General features: G+C 52.2%; 1 protein-coding gene across 1 annotated transcript; it reads left to right on the top strand.

The window, feature by feature from the left end:
* The first annotated feature begins 13,180 nt into the window (after positions 1–13,180).
* PHLDA3 (pleckstrin homology like domain family A member 3) lies at positions 13,181–16,149 on the top strand. Its single transcript, XM_059413082.1, has 2 exons — positions 13,181–14,071; positions 15,481–16,149. The coding sequence occupies exon 1, from the start codon at positions 13,621–13,623 to the stop codon at positions 13,996–13,998; it is 378 nt and encodes a 125-aa protein (XP_059269065.1). The 5' UTR covers positions 13,181–13,620; the 3' UTR covers positions 13,999–14,071; positions 15,481–16,149.
* The last annotated feature ends 1,398 nt before the right edge of the window (positions 16,150–17,547 follow it).

Genomic DNA, 17,547 nt, shown 5'->3' with positions numbered 1-17,547 from the left:
TGGATGGATGGATGGATGGTTGGATGGATGGATGATGGATGGCTCCACAAACAGTGGGGTCCCGGTAGCCTCTGGAAGGGTTCCTATAGGAAGGGCCAGGATGGGAGCAATTAGGACCCAAATCTGGAACTAGGCTGCCCCCTGCTGGCTACTGGAGGTGAGTGCTTGGCACACGGCCACCCTCCCGGGTAGCCTCTCAGACTCTGGCTAGCTGTCGAGCTCTGCTACGGCGGGTCTTCTAGAGCAGCCCGGTGGTGGCGGAGACTGGACGCACTTCCTGGGAGTGAAACCGGAATAAAGGCAGTGGGCTGTAAACGGAGGTGACTGGTCCAGAAGCACCCTCTGGACGGTGTACGACAGGGTGGAGCAGGAAGGCTCTGAGGGAAGGGAGGGGGCCCCCCAGAGGCCACCGCGCCCTTGGGAAACCGAGAGTCCACCAGCGGGGAAGGGGCCTCCATCCGCGGGCGCAGCGCCGGCGCAGTACGCGGAGACACCAGGTGGCGCTGTGAGGCCGGGGCATGAGGCGGGCGTTGCCTTTCCGCGGATCCCACACTCCGCTCCTTTCCGCCTTGGCCTGGGGTACCTCGGTTTGTGCAGCGAGAGGGCGCTGGCCTGAAAACCCGAGATAATAAATTCCCACTGGGGGATTTGCACCCTATAGGGCCCTGCGGTATATCCGACCGTAGAACTGACCCAAGGGAAGAGAGGGAACAAGGATCTTTGTGTTCACTTGGATATTTCTTTCCTAATTTCTGTGAAGACTGAGCTAGGCGTCCGGAGCCCCCCACCCCCACCCTCACCCCCCACCCCAGGAGACAACTTTTGGTGGAAGCAATGCGTTGGCTGCGGGAGTGGCCCTGATGTGGGCAACAGCTGGTTCTCTGGATGGCAGGCCAGCCCAGCTCAGCCCCCTGGGGCTTGCCTCCTCCGCCAGCCCTTGCAACCTGTTCGGGCCACCTGAGGGGCTGAGGGTGGAGAAGGGCCACAAGGAGCCAGGGGGGTTAAGGTTAGAGGTGCAGGGAAGAGGGGGTTAGAACTGCTGGTAGGCTTGGGAGTAATCTCTGAATCAAGTGCACAGAAATGCTTTAGAGGGGGCGGAAACTCAGTGAGGTCACGTTCTCCAGACCTAGATCAAGGGAAGAAGATGGTCAAGATCAAGAGAGAACACTCAGGTCATCTACTGGTTGATTCTCATTCCTTCGGCGTCTCTCCCCTCTCCTAACCTCTCCCCCCCAGGGGCGGGGCTTACCAAAATGACAAGAATCATTAGGGACTTTACTGAAGGCTTGTGGAGCATAACAAATATCATGGAGGACAAGGGGTGTTAGAGAGGAGAAGGGAGTTGGGGTAAATTGGAAGGGGAGTTGAATCATGAGAGACTATGGACTCTGAAAAACAATCTGGGGGGTTTGGAGTGGGGGGGGGGGGGGGGAGGTTGGCGTAACAGGTGGTGGGTATTATAGAGGGCACGGATTGCATGGAGCACTGGGTGTGGTGAAAAAATAATGAATACTGTTTTTCTGAAAATAAATAAATTAAAAATAAATTTTAAAATAAATTAAAAAAAAAGACAAAAAAAAAAAGAAAGCGACAATAAAAATTAGGGAACAAAAAGAATTAAAAAAAAAAAAAAAAGACAGACTCCTAGCCCGACCCTCAGAAATAATAATTCCGCTGGCCTGGGTGGGGTCTGAGAATCTGTATTTGGAATCGGTATTTGAATAACCTCTCAGGTGAGCTCCGTGCCCTATCTGGCAGCTGCAGCTGCCTCTGAACAGTTGTAATGACTGGAGAGTTCTTCCAGAAGCTTCCTATTCCTGTCCCCCCGAGTCATCCAGAGCAGGTCTAACTCCTCTCCTGTGTGATAGTGCTTCGGAGATTTGAAAAGTTGCCCCACCTGCCAGAGTCTGTGGGTCTCCAGGACAGAAACTTCTCTGGCCTTTCTGTCATTCCTGATGGAGGCACCAGGAACCCAGTGAGACCATCTCATCAGCTGGGAAAGAAAGACCCAGCCAGGGGTTGGGGACTGTCCTCCAGGATCTGGAGAAGCAAACCAGGAACTTGCAGTAGGTCAAGGGGCCAAAGCAGAAGCAGCTCCTTCTGAGAAAGATTGTTACTCTCCCTGGGGCCTGGCTCCATCCAATCTACTTTCTCTTTTGGACATTTTGGAGGATCACTCATCCATCTTGTGCATTTACTATGTACCATCGCCTATTTGAAGACCTTAAATGTATTAATTCATTTAAGCCTTAAAATAACCCTACAGGTGAGGGCCTTCATTATATCCATTTATGAATGATCTAACTGAAGCCAAGAACCAAAGAGCAATTTAGGACCTGGGCTCAAGGTCAAATGGCAGAACAGGATATAAACAGAGGCAGCTGGGTCCATGCCCTACTTCCTGCTCCTTCTTCCTTTACAAGACACTGCATGTGCCAGGAGGTACGCAATATGATGTTAGAACAGTGAGTTAGGACCATAGCAGTAGCTCACATTTACTGAGCACATACTACGGGCTATGTCCCAGCACTGGTCTAGATGTTGTCTTACTTGATCCCTACATCAGCACTATGAAGTGCTTATATAATCCCTTTATCATAGAGGAGGAAACTGAGATTCAGTGAATTTTTAAGTGACTTACACAAAATCTTTGGCGAGCAGCAGAGTCAACCTTGGAACCAGCTGTGTCACTTTGAGCCAAGCCTCCTCCCCTCTGGGTGTCAACCTCTTATTCTGTGAAATGAAGATGTTGGCCTAAATTAATTCTAGAGAAGTACTTCTCAGGCTTCAATGTGCATAGAAATCTCCTGGGGATCTTGTTAAAATGCAGATTATAATTCAGTAGTTTGGGGTGGGGCCTGAGATCCAGCATCTCTCACGAGCTCCCAGGGGAAGGTGGTGCTGATGCTGATCCTGGGACCACACTTGAGCAGCCGGGTTCTAGGGGACCCACCCAACTCTGATGTTCTGAGTTTATGGGCCTAGGAAGACTCGCCCGAAAGGCCATGAAAATTCAGGAAGTCGATTATGGTAAATAAAGCCCTTAGTGGGCATTTTTCATGCCCAGACTAGCCCTTGGTGGCTTTTCTGAAGCATCAGCCCTGAGCCTTTTACATTTCCACTCTGATGACCTCAACTTGACTTCTCCAGAGGGTTCATGGGCTTGGTCCTGGCCCAAGGGGTTGATTCTCTCTAATCAAGGAGTGAAGGCATGTTCCTGGACACCCAGACTCATGACCGGCCTCCTGGGGATACCAACTGGTCCCATGGTGGCCACATTGATCTTACAGATAGTCCCCATCTTCTGGGCACACAGGAGAGTTACATTTCTCTCCTCTTCAAGTTATATGTGGCCACATGGCTTGCTCTGGCTTCTAAATTAAGATGAGAAGGAATTTGTGTCACTTGTGGGCAGAACACTGCATGTTATCATACCCTTTTCCCTGTGACAGAAAGTATCATTTTCCCATCTCTTGCATATACTGTATGCCATAGCTTATTGGAAGACCTTAAATGTGTTCATTCATTTAATCCTCACAATAACCCCTAGAGGTAGGTGCTATCATCAAACCCATTAGTAGATGGTCAAATGTATCAAAATAGAGCTTCCGTCTATCTGGACGCGTTAGTACCGCAGTGAGGAGAACCCCCTCCCGCCCACTGCCAGCTTTGGTAAGATGCACCATATGAATGGATAAGCTTTGCTGTGTTAAGCCTTTGGGATCTGAGAGAAAATTGTTAGTGCAGGATAACCTAGCCCATCCTGACTAAACCCATCAGCTGTGATATGGGAATAGCACCTTAGGTAGGCTGTGTCCCATACTGGGGGACCGTGTCTCTACAAAGTCATGATTTGGGCCTGTCACCAAGCTGATGCTTACCTCTGAGATTCTCTTCACTAGGAGGAAACATCCTCTTGCTGAAGGTAGGAAGGGGTTCCCTAAGGAGGTGGACTCCACCTCCCCCTGTTTTGCCAGTCCCCAGTAAGAAGAGAACTGTGACCCACCAATTCACCATTGTGTCCCTGGTGCCTAGCCCAGGGTGTGGCTTATAGAACACCTGAGACGATTTACTCTGATGTTCCTTTCCGTGAATCTCCTGTAGATCACATTCAAGAATATACCGGGAGCTTCCCTCCTCTCCCTCAAACCCTCCACACCTCTGCCTTGAGCTATTGGTTAATTTCTTCCTGACCTCAGTCCCAGATGGGACAATTCACTGCCTTTCCTGCCATCTTGACAATGGCACTATACTGGAATTTTTCAGTTATGAAAGTGACACTCATGACAATTCATAACCACTTACTATGAAACATTTGAAAATCAAAGGCAAGCAGGTAAAAAAATTATCTATAATTCCCTGTCCCAGAAGGAACTATTAGTAACACTGTTATCTTTCCCTCCATCCTTTCTTCTTCTATTCATTCCCCCTCTCACCCCTCCCTCCGCAGCATAATTGTAGTGTGATCCCATGAATGGTTGCTCGTTAGAAGGAGAGGGAAGATCCACCCACAAATGCAGAAATTGTCAGAGCTGGAAGGGGACCTCAGCCAACCCCTCCCATGATGGATGAGAACGCTGCTTTAAAATATTCTGGGGGCACCTGGGTGGCTCAGTGGGTTAAAGTTTCTGCCTTTGGCTCAGGTCATGATCCCAGGGTCCTGGGATCGAGCCCCACATCGGGCTCTCTGCTGAGCGGGGAGCCTGCTTCCCCTTCTCTCTCTGCCTGCCTCTCTGCCTACTTGTGATCTCTCTTTCTGTCAAATGAATAAATAAAATCTTAAAAAAAAAAATTCTGGGGGCAAATGTGTGTGAAGTAAAGACAAATGTCTGGCACAACCCTTACCGGGGGACGGTGGGTGGGAGCAGGGGGACATTGGAAGGGCGATGAAAAGATATTTTCTGTGTTTTGAATTGTTTCGCAACAAAAATGCATTCAAGTGTTAATTACACTTGAAACACATGATTTGTGCTAAAAGAGCAGAAAAAGAAAGCTATGGAATAGAAAGCAATGGACATGTGCAGGTTCTCCCAGCTGTTACTAGTGGGTTAGTTAAAGCCACTAGAACCCTATTTTCTGCTGTCCTTCAGCCCGTTGTTCCTGGGGACGAGGGTCATACCAGGGCAGCCCCTTTGCTCTTCCAACGTGGGCACCCAGATGCCGAAATGACGTGGGAAAAGGGAAAATTCTGCAGGCCCCAACCTGATCCCCAGGCCCACAAGTCCAATCTCGGCCAGACCCAAGCTGGGATCAAATGCCTTCAAGCCCAGACTGAGCCCCATCAGAGAGGGGGCAGTGGGCGCTCCTAAGACGAAAGGGATCCCTGGTGAATCAGGAAAGTTATTGGGCTAGAAAGTGGTTAAAGGGCTGAGCGTGGGAGGGGATTTCCACCGAGAGAGCCAGGCCCAGGAGCAAGCCTGGGCGGGTTGGGTGCAGGGTTGCGGCCCACTGAGGTCTGTTGCAATGGTGCCTGTAAAACCCAAATCGTTAGGCTTGAAGCCTTGATTGGTTTTTTCTTCTGTTTCCTTTTAGAGAAACAGAGATCCGAGGAAACCCCAAAGCTCTAGAACAAAGGACTCTACATCAAAGGGGTGCGGGCAGGTCAGGAGAAGTTTGGGGGACAGGTCAGATTGGGGGGGTGGGTCTCCCAGGGGCAGGGAGGGACCTGTGGACAGGAGGGCGTGTGCTGAAGCCAGAAGGGAGGAGGGGAGGGAGGAGCAGGGCTGCGGACAAACCCACGTGAGCAGCTCTCTGACCCCATGAATCTGGGACTGTGGAGACTGAGGAGGAACTAGCAATGTTCTGGTCTAACCTAAAGAGAGGACAACCAGTAGAGTTCCTTACCCCGCCCCCACTCCTCCATCTCCGCCCCCACCCCCCAGCCAGGCTTTCCTGCAGATCTAATACAAGCTAGATAAGATAGACAAGGTGAGAGACAAGTGACCTGTTCAAGGTGTCCCCGAGCTGGGCCTATTAATACAGGTGCCCCGTCTCCTGGCTAAGGGTTCCTTCCTTGACACACAGCATTCCCACACTTTCATATGCATCAGAATCATGGGGAAGGTGCATTAAAAAAACACAGATTGCTGGGTCCCAAACACAGAATTTCTGGTAGGTCTGGAATACAGCCAAGAATTTGGATTTCTAACAAGTTCACGGGTGATGCTGATGCTGCTACCACACTGTTAGAGAACTACTGCTCTAGACCCTTGATATTCAAGTGTGTTCCAAGGACTAGCAGCACTAGTGTGACATAGAAGTTTCTAGAAACACACACTCTCAGATTCCGTCCCAGACCTACTGCATCAGAATCTGCATTTATAAGATCCCCAGGTGATCTGTTTGCCCATTTGAATCTGAGAAGCGCTGGTCTGCACCACACCACCTCTTCCTTACTGGGTTCAAACCCGGGCAGCCTAAATGAGCCTTCCACTTCCATTTTCCAGGGGACAATGGGACAGGTGCCCAGGGGCCAATGGGGAAAGATGCGTCTTTCTGGGTTTTTCCAGGGTGGGGAAAGGGTGAGGGAATCACAGAGACAGGAGAGGCTGCACATTCAGTCCTAGAGGCTGCTCTTCCTTGGTGTATGCACACCACCCTCTAGAAGATTCTGCACAGCCCACCCTGGGGAAATCCTGTGGCCACTGGACTGCCATTTTAGTCTCCAAGTTGGCCCTTGCTTTCAGGCAAGCCCCAGGTTTTTGTTTAATTATATAATTTGTTTAATTATATGTAACACATATGAGTTTATTTTATTTTTAAAATAGGTGTAATACATGTGCATGACATCCAAACCATATAGAAGCATATCTTGGAGATACTTGTGGGCTCAGTTGCAGACTACTGCAATAAAGCGAGTCAAATGAATTTTTGTTTCCCAGGGCATATAAAACTTATGTTTACACCATACTGTAGTTTAGTAAGTGTGCAATAACATTATGTCTATAAGACACTATACATACACCTTAATCAAAAAATATTTATTGGGGCGCCTGGGTGGCTCAGTGGGTTAAAGCCTCTGCCTTCGGCTTAGGTCATGATCCCAGGGTCCTGGGATCGAGCCCCGCATGGGGCTCTCTGCTCAGTGGGGGAGCCTGCTTCCTCCTCTCTCTCTGCCTGCCTCTCAGCCTACTTGTAATCTCTGCCTGTCAAATAAATAAATAAAATCTTTAAAAAATATATTTATTGCTAAAAAATAGCAATTTTCTTTCTTTTTTTTTTTAAAGGTTTTATTTGGCAGAGAGATAGAGAGTGTAAGTAGGCAGAGCAGCAGGCAGAGGGAGAGGGAGAAGCAGCCTCTCCGTCAAACAGGGATCCTGATGTAGGTTGATCCCAGGACTCTAGGATCATGACTTGAGCTGAAGGCAGCCTCTTAATCAACTGAGCCACCCAGGCGCCCCTGCCTGAGCTTTTTTTTCTTTTTTAAAAATATTTTATTCATTGAAAGAGAGAGAGAGAGCATTAACAGGGGGAGTGGGAGAAGCAGGCTCCCCACTGAGCAGGGAGTCCAATGCGGGACTTGATCCCAGGACCCTGAGATCATGACCTGAGCTGAAGGCAGAGGCTGAACTGACTGAGCCACCCAGACACCCCCAGTTACCTGAGATTTCACTTGAGTTGCCATCCCTGATCAGGTCAGCATAACAAATATAATAATAATGAAAAAGTTTGAAATGTTGTGAGAATTACCAAAACGTGATGGAGAGACACAGAGTGAGGAAATGCGTTTGGATAAATGGAGCAGATAGATCTGGTCGACGCAGGGCCGCTACAAACCTCCCATTTGTAAAAAGCACAGTATCTGCAAAGTTTAATAAAAGGAGGAACGCCTGTAGAAACACGCTCATACAGTAACAGGCATGTTCATGCTGTCGAGCCAAATCCTGGAAGTTCCACAGCTAACACATTGGTGTGGATCCTCCCAGATAGAACCTGTACAGCAGAGAGGCACACACTTCTGCTCATCTGGAATCAACTTCTGCATCTTATGATACTCACTGGACTGAAATGTCTTCCCCACAAAACAATGTATTTCAGACATCGTTCTCTATCAAGATCCACAGGTGTGTTTCGTTATTGTTAACTGCTCCATCGTTTACGAGCATTTATGTATGGTGCATTTAACTGTATTTTTAAGGGAAGCAAAACATGCAGATGGTAAGCAAATAATAAAAATCAAGCAGGACAGAATGATGAACTATGAAAAAGTGAAAGTCTTGATCTTCTCCCCTCGTCCTTCCCCACAGGAACTACTGTTAACTCTTTATTTTTGTTTTGTTTTTGAGTCACTGACTCGATTTTTCTATTTGTTTATTTATTTATTTAAAGATTTTACTTCTTTGAGAGAGAGAGGGAGTGAGAGAAGGAGCACAAGCTGGGGGAGGGGTTAGAGGGAGAGGAAAGGGCAGACTCCCTGCTGAGCAGAAAGCTGGATGTGGAACTGGATCCCACGACTCTGGGACCATGACCCGAGATGAAGGCAGACACTTAACTGACTGAGAGACCCAGGTGCCCACAGACCTGATTTTTTTTTTTTTTTTAAGATTTTATTTATTTATTTGACACAGAGAGAGATCACAAGTAGGGAGAGAGGTAGGCAGAGAGGGGAAGCAGACGTCCTACAGAGCAGGGTGCCTGATATGGGGCTGGATCCCAGAACCCTGAGATTACAACCTGAGCCGAAGGCAGACGCTTAACAACTGAGCCATCCAGGTGTCCCCACAGATTTTATTTTTATTTTTATTTTTTTTTAATTTTTAATTTTATTTTTCCCCCCACAGACTTGATTTTTAGACCAGGTTTGCATTTCCAGAAAAATTGATCGGATAGTACAGAGTTCCCATGTCCCTCTCCCCACCCCCACCCCCCATAACTTTCTCCCGTTATTAACATCTTGCATTAGTGTGGTACATTTATGATGGTTTTTTCCAGCTCCACTGTTCATCAGTTCCATTCTGTTCCGTCATTCAACAATTTACCAAGGCCCTACCCTGCACCAGACAACATTATCAGTGTTGAAGCCACAGGGTTGTAAAAAACAGGATAAAATTCCCTCCAGGCACAGAGCTTACATTCTAGTAGAGGAGATAAATAATAAATAAGAAAAATATTAAGAAATTTAGATGGTGGCATTTGCTGGAGAGAGAAATCAAGCAGGAGAGTGGATGTTGTGTATATACACAACATGACTGAGTGTGTGTCTATGGGCTGGTGTGCCTGCAGGGAGAGGGTTGCAGTCTTACACAGGGCGGTCTGGGAAGACATCACTGAGAAGGTGATATCTGAACAAAGAGCTGAAGGAGGGGAGGAAATGTACCATGTGAGGATCTGGGGGAGAACAGTCCTGGCAGAGAACAGCATGAGCAAAGGCCCTGAGGAAGGCCAAGTGGAGGGTGACTAGGATGTGGCTGGAGCCTGGGGTGGGAGGGCAGACAACACAGGCACTTAGGGCAGGAAGTAGCGGACAGGTCTTATAGGGTGCTATGGGCTTGTGCTTTATTCAAAGATGAGAAGGTTCTGGTGGATTGCAGGAAAAGGAGTGACATAATCTTACTTCCGTTGTACAATTTTTATAGCATTAATAGACATTCTATTTTGTAAATAAAATGATCTTGGATGCATTTTATATAGATAGAGTCCAACAAGTAATGACCAGTAAACCAACTATAGAAGATCAAGTAAATATTGTAGAAAAAAGAAGCTAGGTTACTTTTTATGTCCCTCTGGGTCCCATTCTGGCCTCTATCTCTCCTTATTCCCATCTTCCATTCCACTCTGTCCTGGGTAGCCTCCAGGATGGACCAGGGCTCCCTCCTCCCCACTATTGATGGCTGAGACCTTGCTAGAGCATTTCTATCACACTATTCCCTGGGGCCATTTTGTAGTCTAGTCTGTTCCAGCTGGACTCGGATTGACTGACTGTGCAGATCAGCTTTCCTTTGGGCTGGGCGGAGGGTGGAGCCAGCTTTGGGCAGCAACCAGGGACATTCTGTCCAGTCGTCCCATGTAGTCAACAAGTCGGTAAGAATTAAGTATCTCCAGGGCCCAGCATTGCCCCCAGCTGAGTGCCCCAGGAAGGCTAAGTTAGAGTTCCCGTTCCCAGGGGTAATGTAGGGATACCTTGGCAGGAAGGGAGTAAAAGACTCCATATCAAAGGGATGCTGGCAGGTCACTAGACCCCCCACCAGCCCTCACCAGCCCCTACCCTGCTCCCCTGGATCTACAATGCTTATTGCCTTCTGCTGGACCAAGTTGGGTTACTTGGGCCCAAGCCTCTCTCAGTTGGGGCTACCAGGCAGGATGTCAGTTCTGGGGGAAAATTTAGAGTGAGTCATCTCCCCTTATTCCAGGAGGTTTTAAGACTGGAGGGTAGGACTCCCAGCGGGACCTACACTGGGGAGACGTGGTTTTGGGAACTAGATGTTTAGTTGGTAAAGATCTTTCCAGCGATAGAGTATGGCCTGCTGAATTTCTTCCTATGGCCTCCTCTTTACACACTCAATCTTGCTATCCAATATTCCTGTCTTTTTCGTCCTTTCTCCTGTGTCCAAAACCTTGGTACCATTCTTCCCAGTAAGCTGATCAGGAAAGTGTGGGTGTCCAGATCTTGGGTAAAAAGAACCCTGTGAGGGGCCCCTGTGTGGCTCAGTAGGTTAAGCATCTGCCTTTGGCTCAGGTCATGATCCCAGGGTCCTGAGATCGAGCCCCAAGTTGGGCTCCCTGCTTGGCTCAGCTCTGTTCCTCATCCCCCCTCCCTCCCCTGCCCTAGTCCTGTTCCCCCCACCTCCTTATTATATACAAAAAAATAAAATCTTAAAAAAAAAAAAAAGAATCCTGGGTATCAACATATCAACACAAGATCCTGGGCCTTTTTAGCTACCACACATCCTCTTCCCAGCTTTGTCATTTACAGAGCTGTGTGACCTCATCTAGGTTGCTTGACCTCTCTGAGCTCACTTTTCTCCTGAGGAAAATGAGCACAATGATAATAACAATACCAATTTGTTGTGAGAAGAAAACCCCCGGAGAGAGCTCCATAACCTTCAAATACCTTGTGAATTAACCTGAAACTGGAGAGAGAGTCAGTGAGTCCCGGACTCAGTGCATGGGGGAGAGGTTGAAGTAGTAGAGATAAAAACAGAGTTAGGGGCAGAGCTAGCAGCCTGGTCCAGGACCCTGTCTCCTCAAGGCAGAGCTTTGGATCATGGCAGGACTGTGCCAGATCGGTGCACTCAGGAGATTCCTATGGAGGAGGTCGGGGGTGGGGGTTTGTGCAGAGACAGAAGCCATGGGAAGGCACTGCTGGAGGATAGGCTGAGACATTGGGGGTCGGTAAGACAGGGCTCTGGGTACCTTGAGCTTTCTCAAATGCTGCCCTCTGGGCCTCAAGGAAGAGAAACAGCCAAGACAAGAGATACTTGTCTTGGCTGCTTCTCTTCCTTCGTGGTGCTGGCCACTTCCTCTCCGGGAGGGGTATTCTGGGGGTTAGGGAGTTCGCTTCCTGGGGGTGTATGTGTGTGTGGGGTGCTCCGCCACCCCACATGCTGAAGAGCTGTGGTGAGAAACGGACAGCTGGCTTCCCCCACCTCCTGACTTGAGGCACCTCTCCCCTCTTGGACCCTCCTTGTGCCGTTTAGGCTCTACGTCAATGGGCAGGAGGACGGAAATGGGGTGTAGGGACAAAGAGGTCTTATTATTGTCATTACTACCTATTATTGTTCCCATAATGATCTGTTATTAACACGGCAGTGAAGAGGCCCTCAGGAAACCGGGAGCTGGAGAAGCTGACCCAGATGGGGCAGAATCAGGACCTAGAACAGCCATCTTCCAGTGTCTGGCCGAGGAGGGTCCCCATCCTCTTCTGAAGGCTGGCCGAAGGGGAACAGGGGAGGAATGACATTTATTGAGAGTTATCATGTCTCTCACAAATGTTATCTAACTTATTCATCAGAGCTCCCTGAACGAAGAATGAATTAATCTTTCCATTTGACACATGAGGAAATGGAAGGATAATGGAGCAGCACAAGGTGGGCAGGGACACCGCGGACCTAGAGGAAGGGTTGAGATTGTTAAGCCTTTTAGGCCAATCAAGGGATGGAAGCCTTCTCCCTCCCTATCCCCCTTCAGCTCCGAACTGAATCCCGGGAAGTCCATTGTCTCAGGTGGCGTGGAGGGAGGCCGATAGAATCCTCCCGAGTGGCTGCAACAAACAGGGGTAGGCTCATGCTCCTGCCTCTAACTCCAGACATGGCCGGTGCCGGTGGTCTGAGCCACCAGTCCCTCCAAGTGTGTGCTAGGAACAAGACTGCAGAAAGTGACCACAGTCGGGTCTCCTCTGCCTCCACAGGGAGGCTGAATGACCTCAAGTTTCCTCTGCTCAGTTTGCCCTTTTTTGTCCCCCTAAGATGTTATTTATTTGTTTGACAGGGAGATAGAGAAAGCCAGAGGGTACAAGAGGGGTGGGGGAGGGCAAGTGGCAGAAGGAGGAGAAACAGGTACCCCCCTGAGCAGGGAGCCCCAGAAATGACCTGAGCCGAAGGCAGACGCTTAACTGAAGGCAGACGCTTAACCGACTGAGCCATCCAGGAACCCCTCACATTGGCTTTTCTCTACTCCTCCCCCGGAGCTGGAGATGCAAGTAGGGAGTAGGAGGGGGTGGGTCGCCCCAGCAGATACAGCTGGGCAGCCTCTCTTTTTCCTCCCCAGCAGGGGAAGGAACCCAACATTGGCTTGATTCCTACCCCCATCCCCCACCCCAGGATCGTCCTCGTTTTTTTTCTGATTTGCACAATGCCAAAGGGGAGCTGGCCAAGTTAGGAAGAGGGGGCATGGGATGTGGAGGCAGCAGATGTCTGCGCCCACTATGCAAGTCCCAGGCGGTGCACCGCGCGACCACAGAGCAAGGCCACCCCTCTTCCAAGCAGCGACCCTCTCATCTGGGAGACTCTCCCTGTCCCCCGCCTCTCGAGACCACGATCGTCCCCTGCGTCCAAGGCCTGAAGGAGATGTGGTTCCAATAAGTGGCAGGCCACGAGGCTCAGGCTGTTGGGTAAGCAAACCCCCCGTCGGTACCAGCCTTCCCGGCCGGATGCCCAGCGCCTGCAGAGCGTGACCGAGCCCCCGCCGTGGCCCCGCCCCCTGGAGCCCTGCCCCCCCGAGCCCGGCCCAGGCGGGTGCGCCGCACGGAGGGGAGGGCCGGCCGGGGCAGGAATGCGCGGCGGGCGGGCGGAGGACGCAGGAGGCGAACGGCGGAACATGTAAGGGCACATCCCTCGAGCAGCCGCCCAGCGCGCAGGCAGAGCCCAGCGGAGCGAGCGGGCGAGCGCAGAGCCAGTGCACAGCGGGGCTTTCGGGCCGGAAAGCAGCGGGCGGCACCGGGCAGTGACGAGCCGGGGCAGCCCGAACGGCGTGGAAGAGCGGCGGAGGGCCGGAGCGGGGGCTGCGGGCGCCGAGCAGGCGGCGGTGGCTGGAGGACTGAGCGGCGGGCGCCCGGCTCAGTAGGGGCGCAGGTGGCAGGGAGAGCGGCCAGCCGGCCCCGGGCGCCAGAATCCGGCGCGGCCCAGCCGGAAAGGGCGCCGCGCCCACCGCAGCCTACAGCCTGCCCGGGACCTCGGGGCGCCCATGACGGCGGCGGCGACGGTGCTCAAGGAGGGCGTGCTGGAGAAGCGCAGCGGCGGGCTGCTGCAGCTGTGGAAGCGGAAGCGCTGTGTGCTCACGGAGCGGGGGCTGCAGCTCTTCGAGGCCAAGGGCACCGGCGGCCGGCCCAAGGAGCTCAGCTTCGCCCGCATCAAGGCCGTGGAATGCGTGGAGAGCACCGGGCGCCACATCTACTTCACGCTGGTGACCGAGGGCGGCGGCGAGATCGACTTCCGCTGCCCCCTCGAGGATCCTGGCTGGAACGCCCAGATCACCCTGGGCCTGGTCAAGTTCAAGAACCAGCAGGCCATCCAGACAGTGCGGGCCAGGCAGAGCCTCGGGGCCGGGACCCTTGTGTCCTAACCCCCCCCAGCTTACCATCTCACCTTTACACTGCGCACCCTCCCCACCACGTGGTGCCCAGAGGTCAAGTCAGGTAAGCCCTTTGGGGACTGAACCCTCTTTCTCTCTAGTCTCCCTTCTCTTTCCCCTACAAAGAAGATGAGGGGTCACCAGCAGCATTCCACTTAAAAGCTGAAACGCTAGGGCCAACAAGGAGTAGGAGCTTTGGAGTCTGAGCAAGGGGGACCAAGAGCTGGACATTCCCCTTGGGCCCCAGGGAGGGAGGTCCTATATGACCCAGGTGGCAGAGTGGAAGGTAGGAGAGATGGGCCTCCCTACAGGTTGCTTCCACCCCGGCTCAGGCGGAGGGAGGCTGGGCTCAATATTCCCTTGAGGCTTTTCAGCAGGGGCCGGGGCCTTGGCTTTCCAGGAGCTGGGTAGAGGCAGGGGTGGGATGAACTGAAGTTTGCCTCCTCCTTATGTTAGGATCAACAGTCTACGTAGGAGAGTTTGAGCATGGAATTGGGGCAGAACCATGACCTCCTTCAGTTAGCAGAGTCATTACCGGTTGGGCACAGAACCCAGCTCTTGAGGTGGGGCCTCAGGGGGAGGGTCTGACAAGGCTGGGCCGGGTCTCCACTACCTATTCTTGACAGTGGCTCTTGGGTCCTGGGGCTGAGCTGCTGGCAGACCAGAGATGTTGGAGAGTGGGTGGGCCAGGCCAGAGGCCAGGCCACCAATGCCAAGGGGGAGTGGGCCTGTTCACCTGTCCCTGAATGCCAGCCAATGCCCAGGAGGGCCAGAGGAGGAGAAGCTGAAGAAGGGGGTGGGCAGCTGGGGCAGGGTGGGTGGACGGGTGCAGGATGGAGTCATGATTTGTTATTTGTGATGTCTTAATCCTTCTTGAGCAGTGGGGCAGGGGGTGAGGGGCAGATCTGTGGTCAGGAAGGCCCAGGGGAGGACCAGGAATAGAACCTAGAAGCTCTGGCTCCCAGCCCTGTGCCCTCTTCCCCAGATGCCACTCCCTCCCCGTGGGAACTAGGAGCAGGGCCGGGGAGGGTTTATACCACTCAGGTTTTCATATTTTCCGGTGGAAACCCATACCCGCCCCCTTGACCCTCCCTACCACCTCCCACACTACCTCACCTTCCAGCCCTCCCGCTTCTCCGCCTTAACAAAATAGAGTCCCAGGGCGCCTGGGAGCCCCAGCTGTGCCACCTACCCCTTTGACCCTCCTGCCGACTGTAGTGAGGGTTAGCTGAGAGGTTGGGCTGAAGGCAGACGTGCTGTATTGAGAACTGAGCCCTGTGGATCCCTCCGGCCTTGGCGGGGCTGGGAGGAAGCTGGTTCCTCCGTGGATCACAGTGTGTGGCGCACATGCTATTTCCTCTGCCTTTCCCCTGCTGTGGAGAAGGTTGGAAATCTCTGATGTAAAACAGCTCATGGTGGGTACTTACTATCCCAGGGTCTGCCCCTGCCCTAACTGCTGTTCTCTCTCGACAGCTTTCCTGCCCCTTTTGTCTCATGGGGCATGACTATGTTCCCTGTGTCAAGGCAGAAGCCGTGGTTGTGCGGAGGAGGCGTTGGACCTGAAGGAATGGACCGGGCCCGGGGAGGAGGGCAGAAGGCCACGTGGGGCTGAGGATGAAGATTCAGCCCCTGGACAGTTGCAGACTTTCAGGGCATTCCCTGCTCAGGGCCTTGTAGCCACAGGCCTGACTTGTGTCTCATGATGGAGAGCTGGCATCCAAGCGTCCTCTCCCCAGCGGCCCTGTCATCCGTTCTGCAGACTGCTGTTGGTCCCCAGCTTGGTGCCATGCCTGGAAGAGGATGTTTCCCCATGGGGTGCCCAGCCAGCACCTCAGGACTCGGGAGGCCAGCCTGGTACCCAGAGGGGGATCCCCCCGGCATCGCCTCTGGACTCACCTTGGTGGGGGGGGGGAGCTGATGGGCCCCGAGGCCCACATGTGGGGGTCTCCTGCTGCTTAGGTCCTTCTGGGACCCCCACCCATCCAGGCCTTCTCTTTGCACACTTCTTCCCCCACCTCCTGCCCATCTTCCCCCCACTGTGGTGCTCGGCCTGGAGGTGGTGGGGGTGGGGTGGGGGTTTGACCATTATCATTTCATGCCTATCCCAAAATGAAGATGCCCCACGGAGGGCAGTGAACACACTGTTTGCCGAGTGGAATTCTTTGCCCATAAAGATGCGGTGCTTGGAAGCTCCCTCTCCCACCCCTGCTTTTCAGTTCCAGTTCCACAGCCCATTCTGAAATCTCCAGCCTGGGGAGGGGGAGACATGGCAACCCCAGGAGGCATGACCTCAGTGGTCCCAGAAACGAGGGACTGTAAGGACTGAGGGATGTTCTACTGGCCAACTCGGTTTCTGTTGATTCTTCTCCGGAAGGCCATGCCCCCCGCCCCCGCCATCCTGAGAGCTGGCTCAGTGTTCTGGGCAGAGCTTGTCTCCCTGTACTGGACGTACTCAGGCTTTTATACATTTGTACATATGTGCAGTAAGTCTTCCTCATGGCGTGGTTTAGGAGGAATAATTTCAGCACAGGAGAACTTGAAGTGCAGAGACATAGCTGCCTGGGCTATACAGTAACTATTAATCAGGGAACCCTCAAGATCTTACCATGTTGTGGCCAGCAGTTTAGGCTGCCCTCCCTTCCTCTGTGGTCCACCGCATCTGGCCTTCCCTGGGGCAAAGCAGTGGCCTACTCCAGAGTCTGCAGAAGGAACAAGGAGACCCCATGGCCCCCTTCAGCAATCTGAAATCTCTTTAATAACCTCTGTGCTTCCAACCTGCCTTGTTCCCCCATCAAATTTCTCCTGTTTCCCACCAAAACCTCCTCGTCCCGTGTCCCAGGACCTCAGAGTCCCCACGAGCTTCTTTCTCATCTGCTACATGAGTGACATCTCACAACTGAAAGAGAATTTACAAATTACAAAGGAGTTTTTAACAGAGATCTCCGTTATTACTTCATTAGGCTTTATACCCGTGTCATGAATAGCTTAGCAGCTATTACCAGCGTGGCAAGGAAGCATCATATTCCATGCCGACCCTGATCAGGGCTCCCCTAGCATGCTGTGATCGTTTGGTGATGTCTGCCCTGGGCTGGGGAGCATGCCTAGGCTTATACGGGGGGGTGGTGGTGAGAAGATGGTGTCTGCCAGCCTTCCTTGATGGAGCCAGGGAATGGGAAAAGGTTATGGGAATGGGAAGGGGTTAGTTTCTCCATCGAATAAGATGACCTCTAAAATACAATCCTTGCTCTTGCAATCAAGCTCAAAGGTGGCCAATGGTGGGGATTCTGACATGAAGGAAGAAAAGAGGCCTCCAGGCCTTCAGAAGCGGGAGAGTGGGAGCAGATGGGAGTGGGATGCAAGGCAACTCAAAGTTGTACTAAATGCTTCTCACAGGCCAGGCACTGTGCTTGGCGCCGGTGAGGCCAGGATGAGGAACCCACAATCTGACCCTTGCCCCGAAGAGCCCAGAGTCTATTGCGGAGATAAAACGCCAGCTGGTGCCTGGAGGGCTGGCGGGAGCAGCAGGGGAACGCGGGGCTC

This window comes from Mustela nigripes, chromosome 10 (assembly GCF_022355385.1).
Source record: "Mustela nigripes isolate SB6536 chromosome 10, MUSNIG.SB6536, whole genome shotgun sequence".
Taxonomy (NCBI): Eukaryota; Metazoa; Chordata; class Mammalia; order Carnivora; family Mustelidae; genus Mustela; species Mustela nigripes.
This window is presented reverse-complemented; position numbering and strand designations above follow the sequence as displayed.

Bases quoted from the DNA above. Each gene is read 5' to 3' on its own strand.
- PHLDA3 (XM_059413082.1), top strand. From the start codon at position 13,621: ATGACGGCGGCGGCGACGGTGCTCAAGGAGGGCGTGCTGGAGAAGCGC.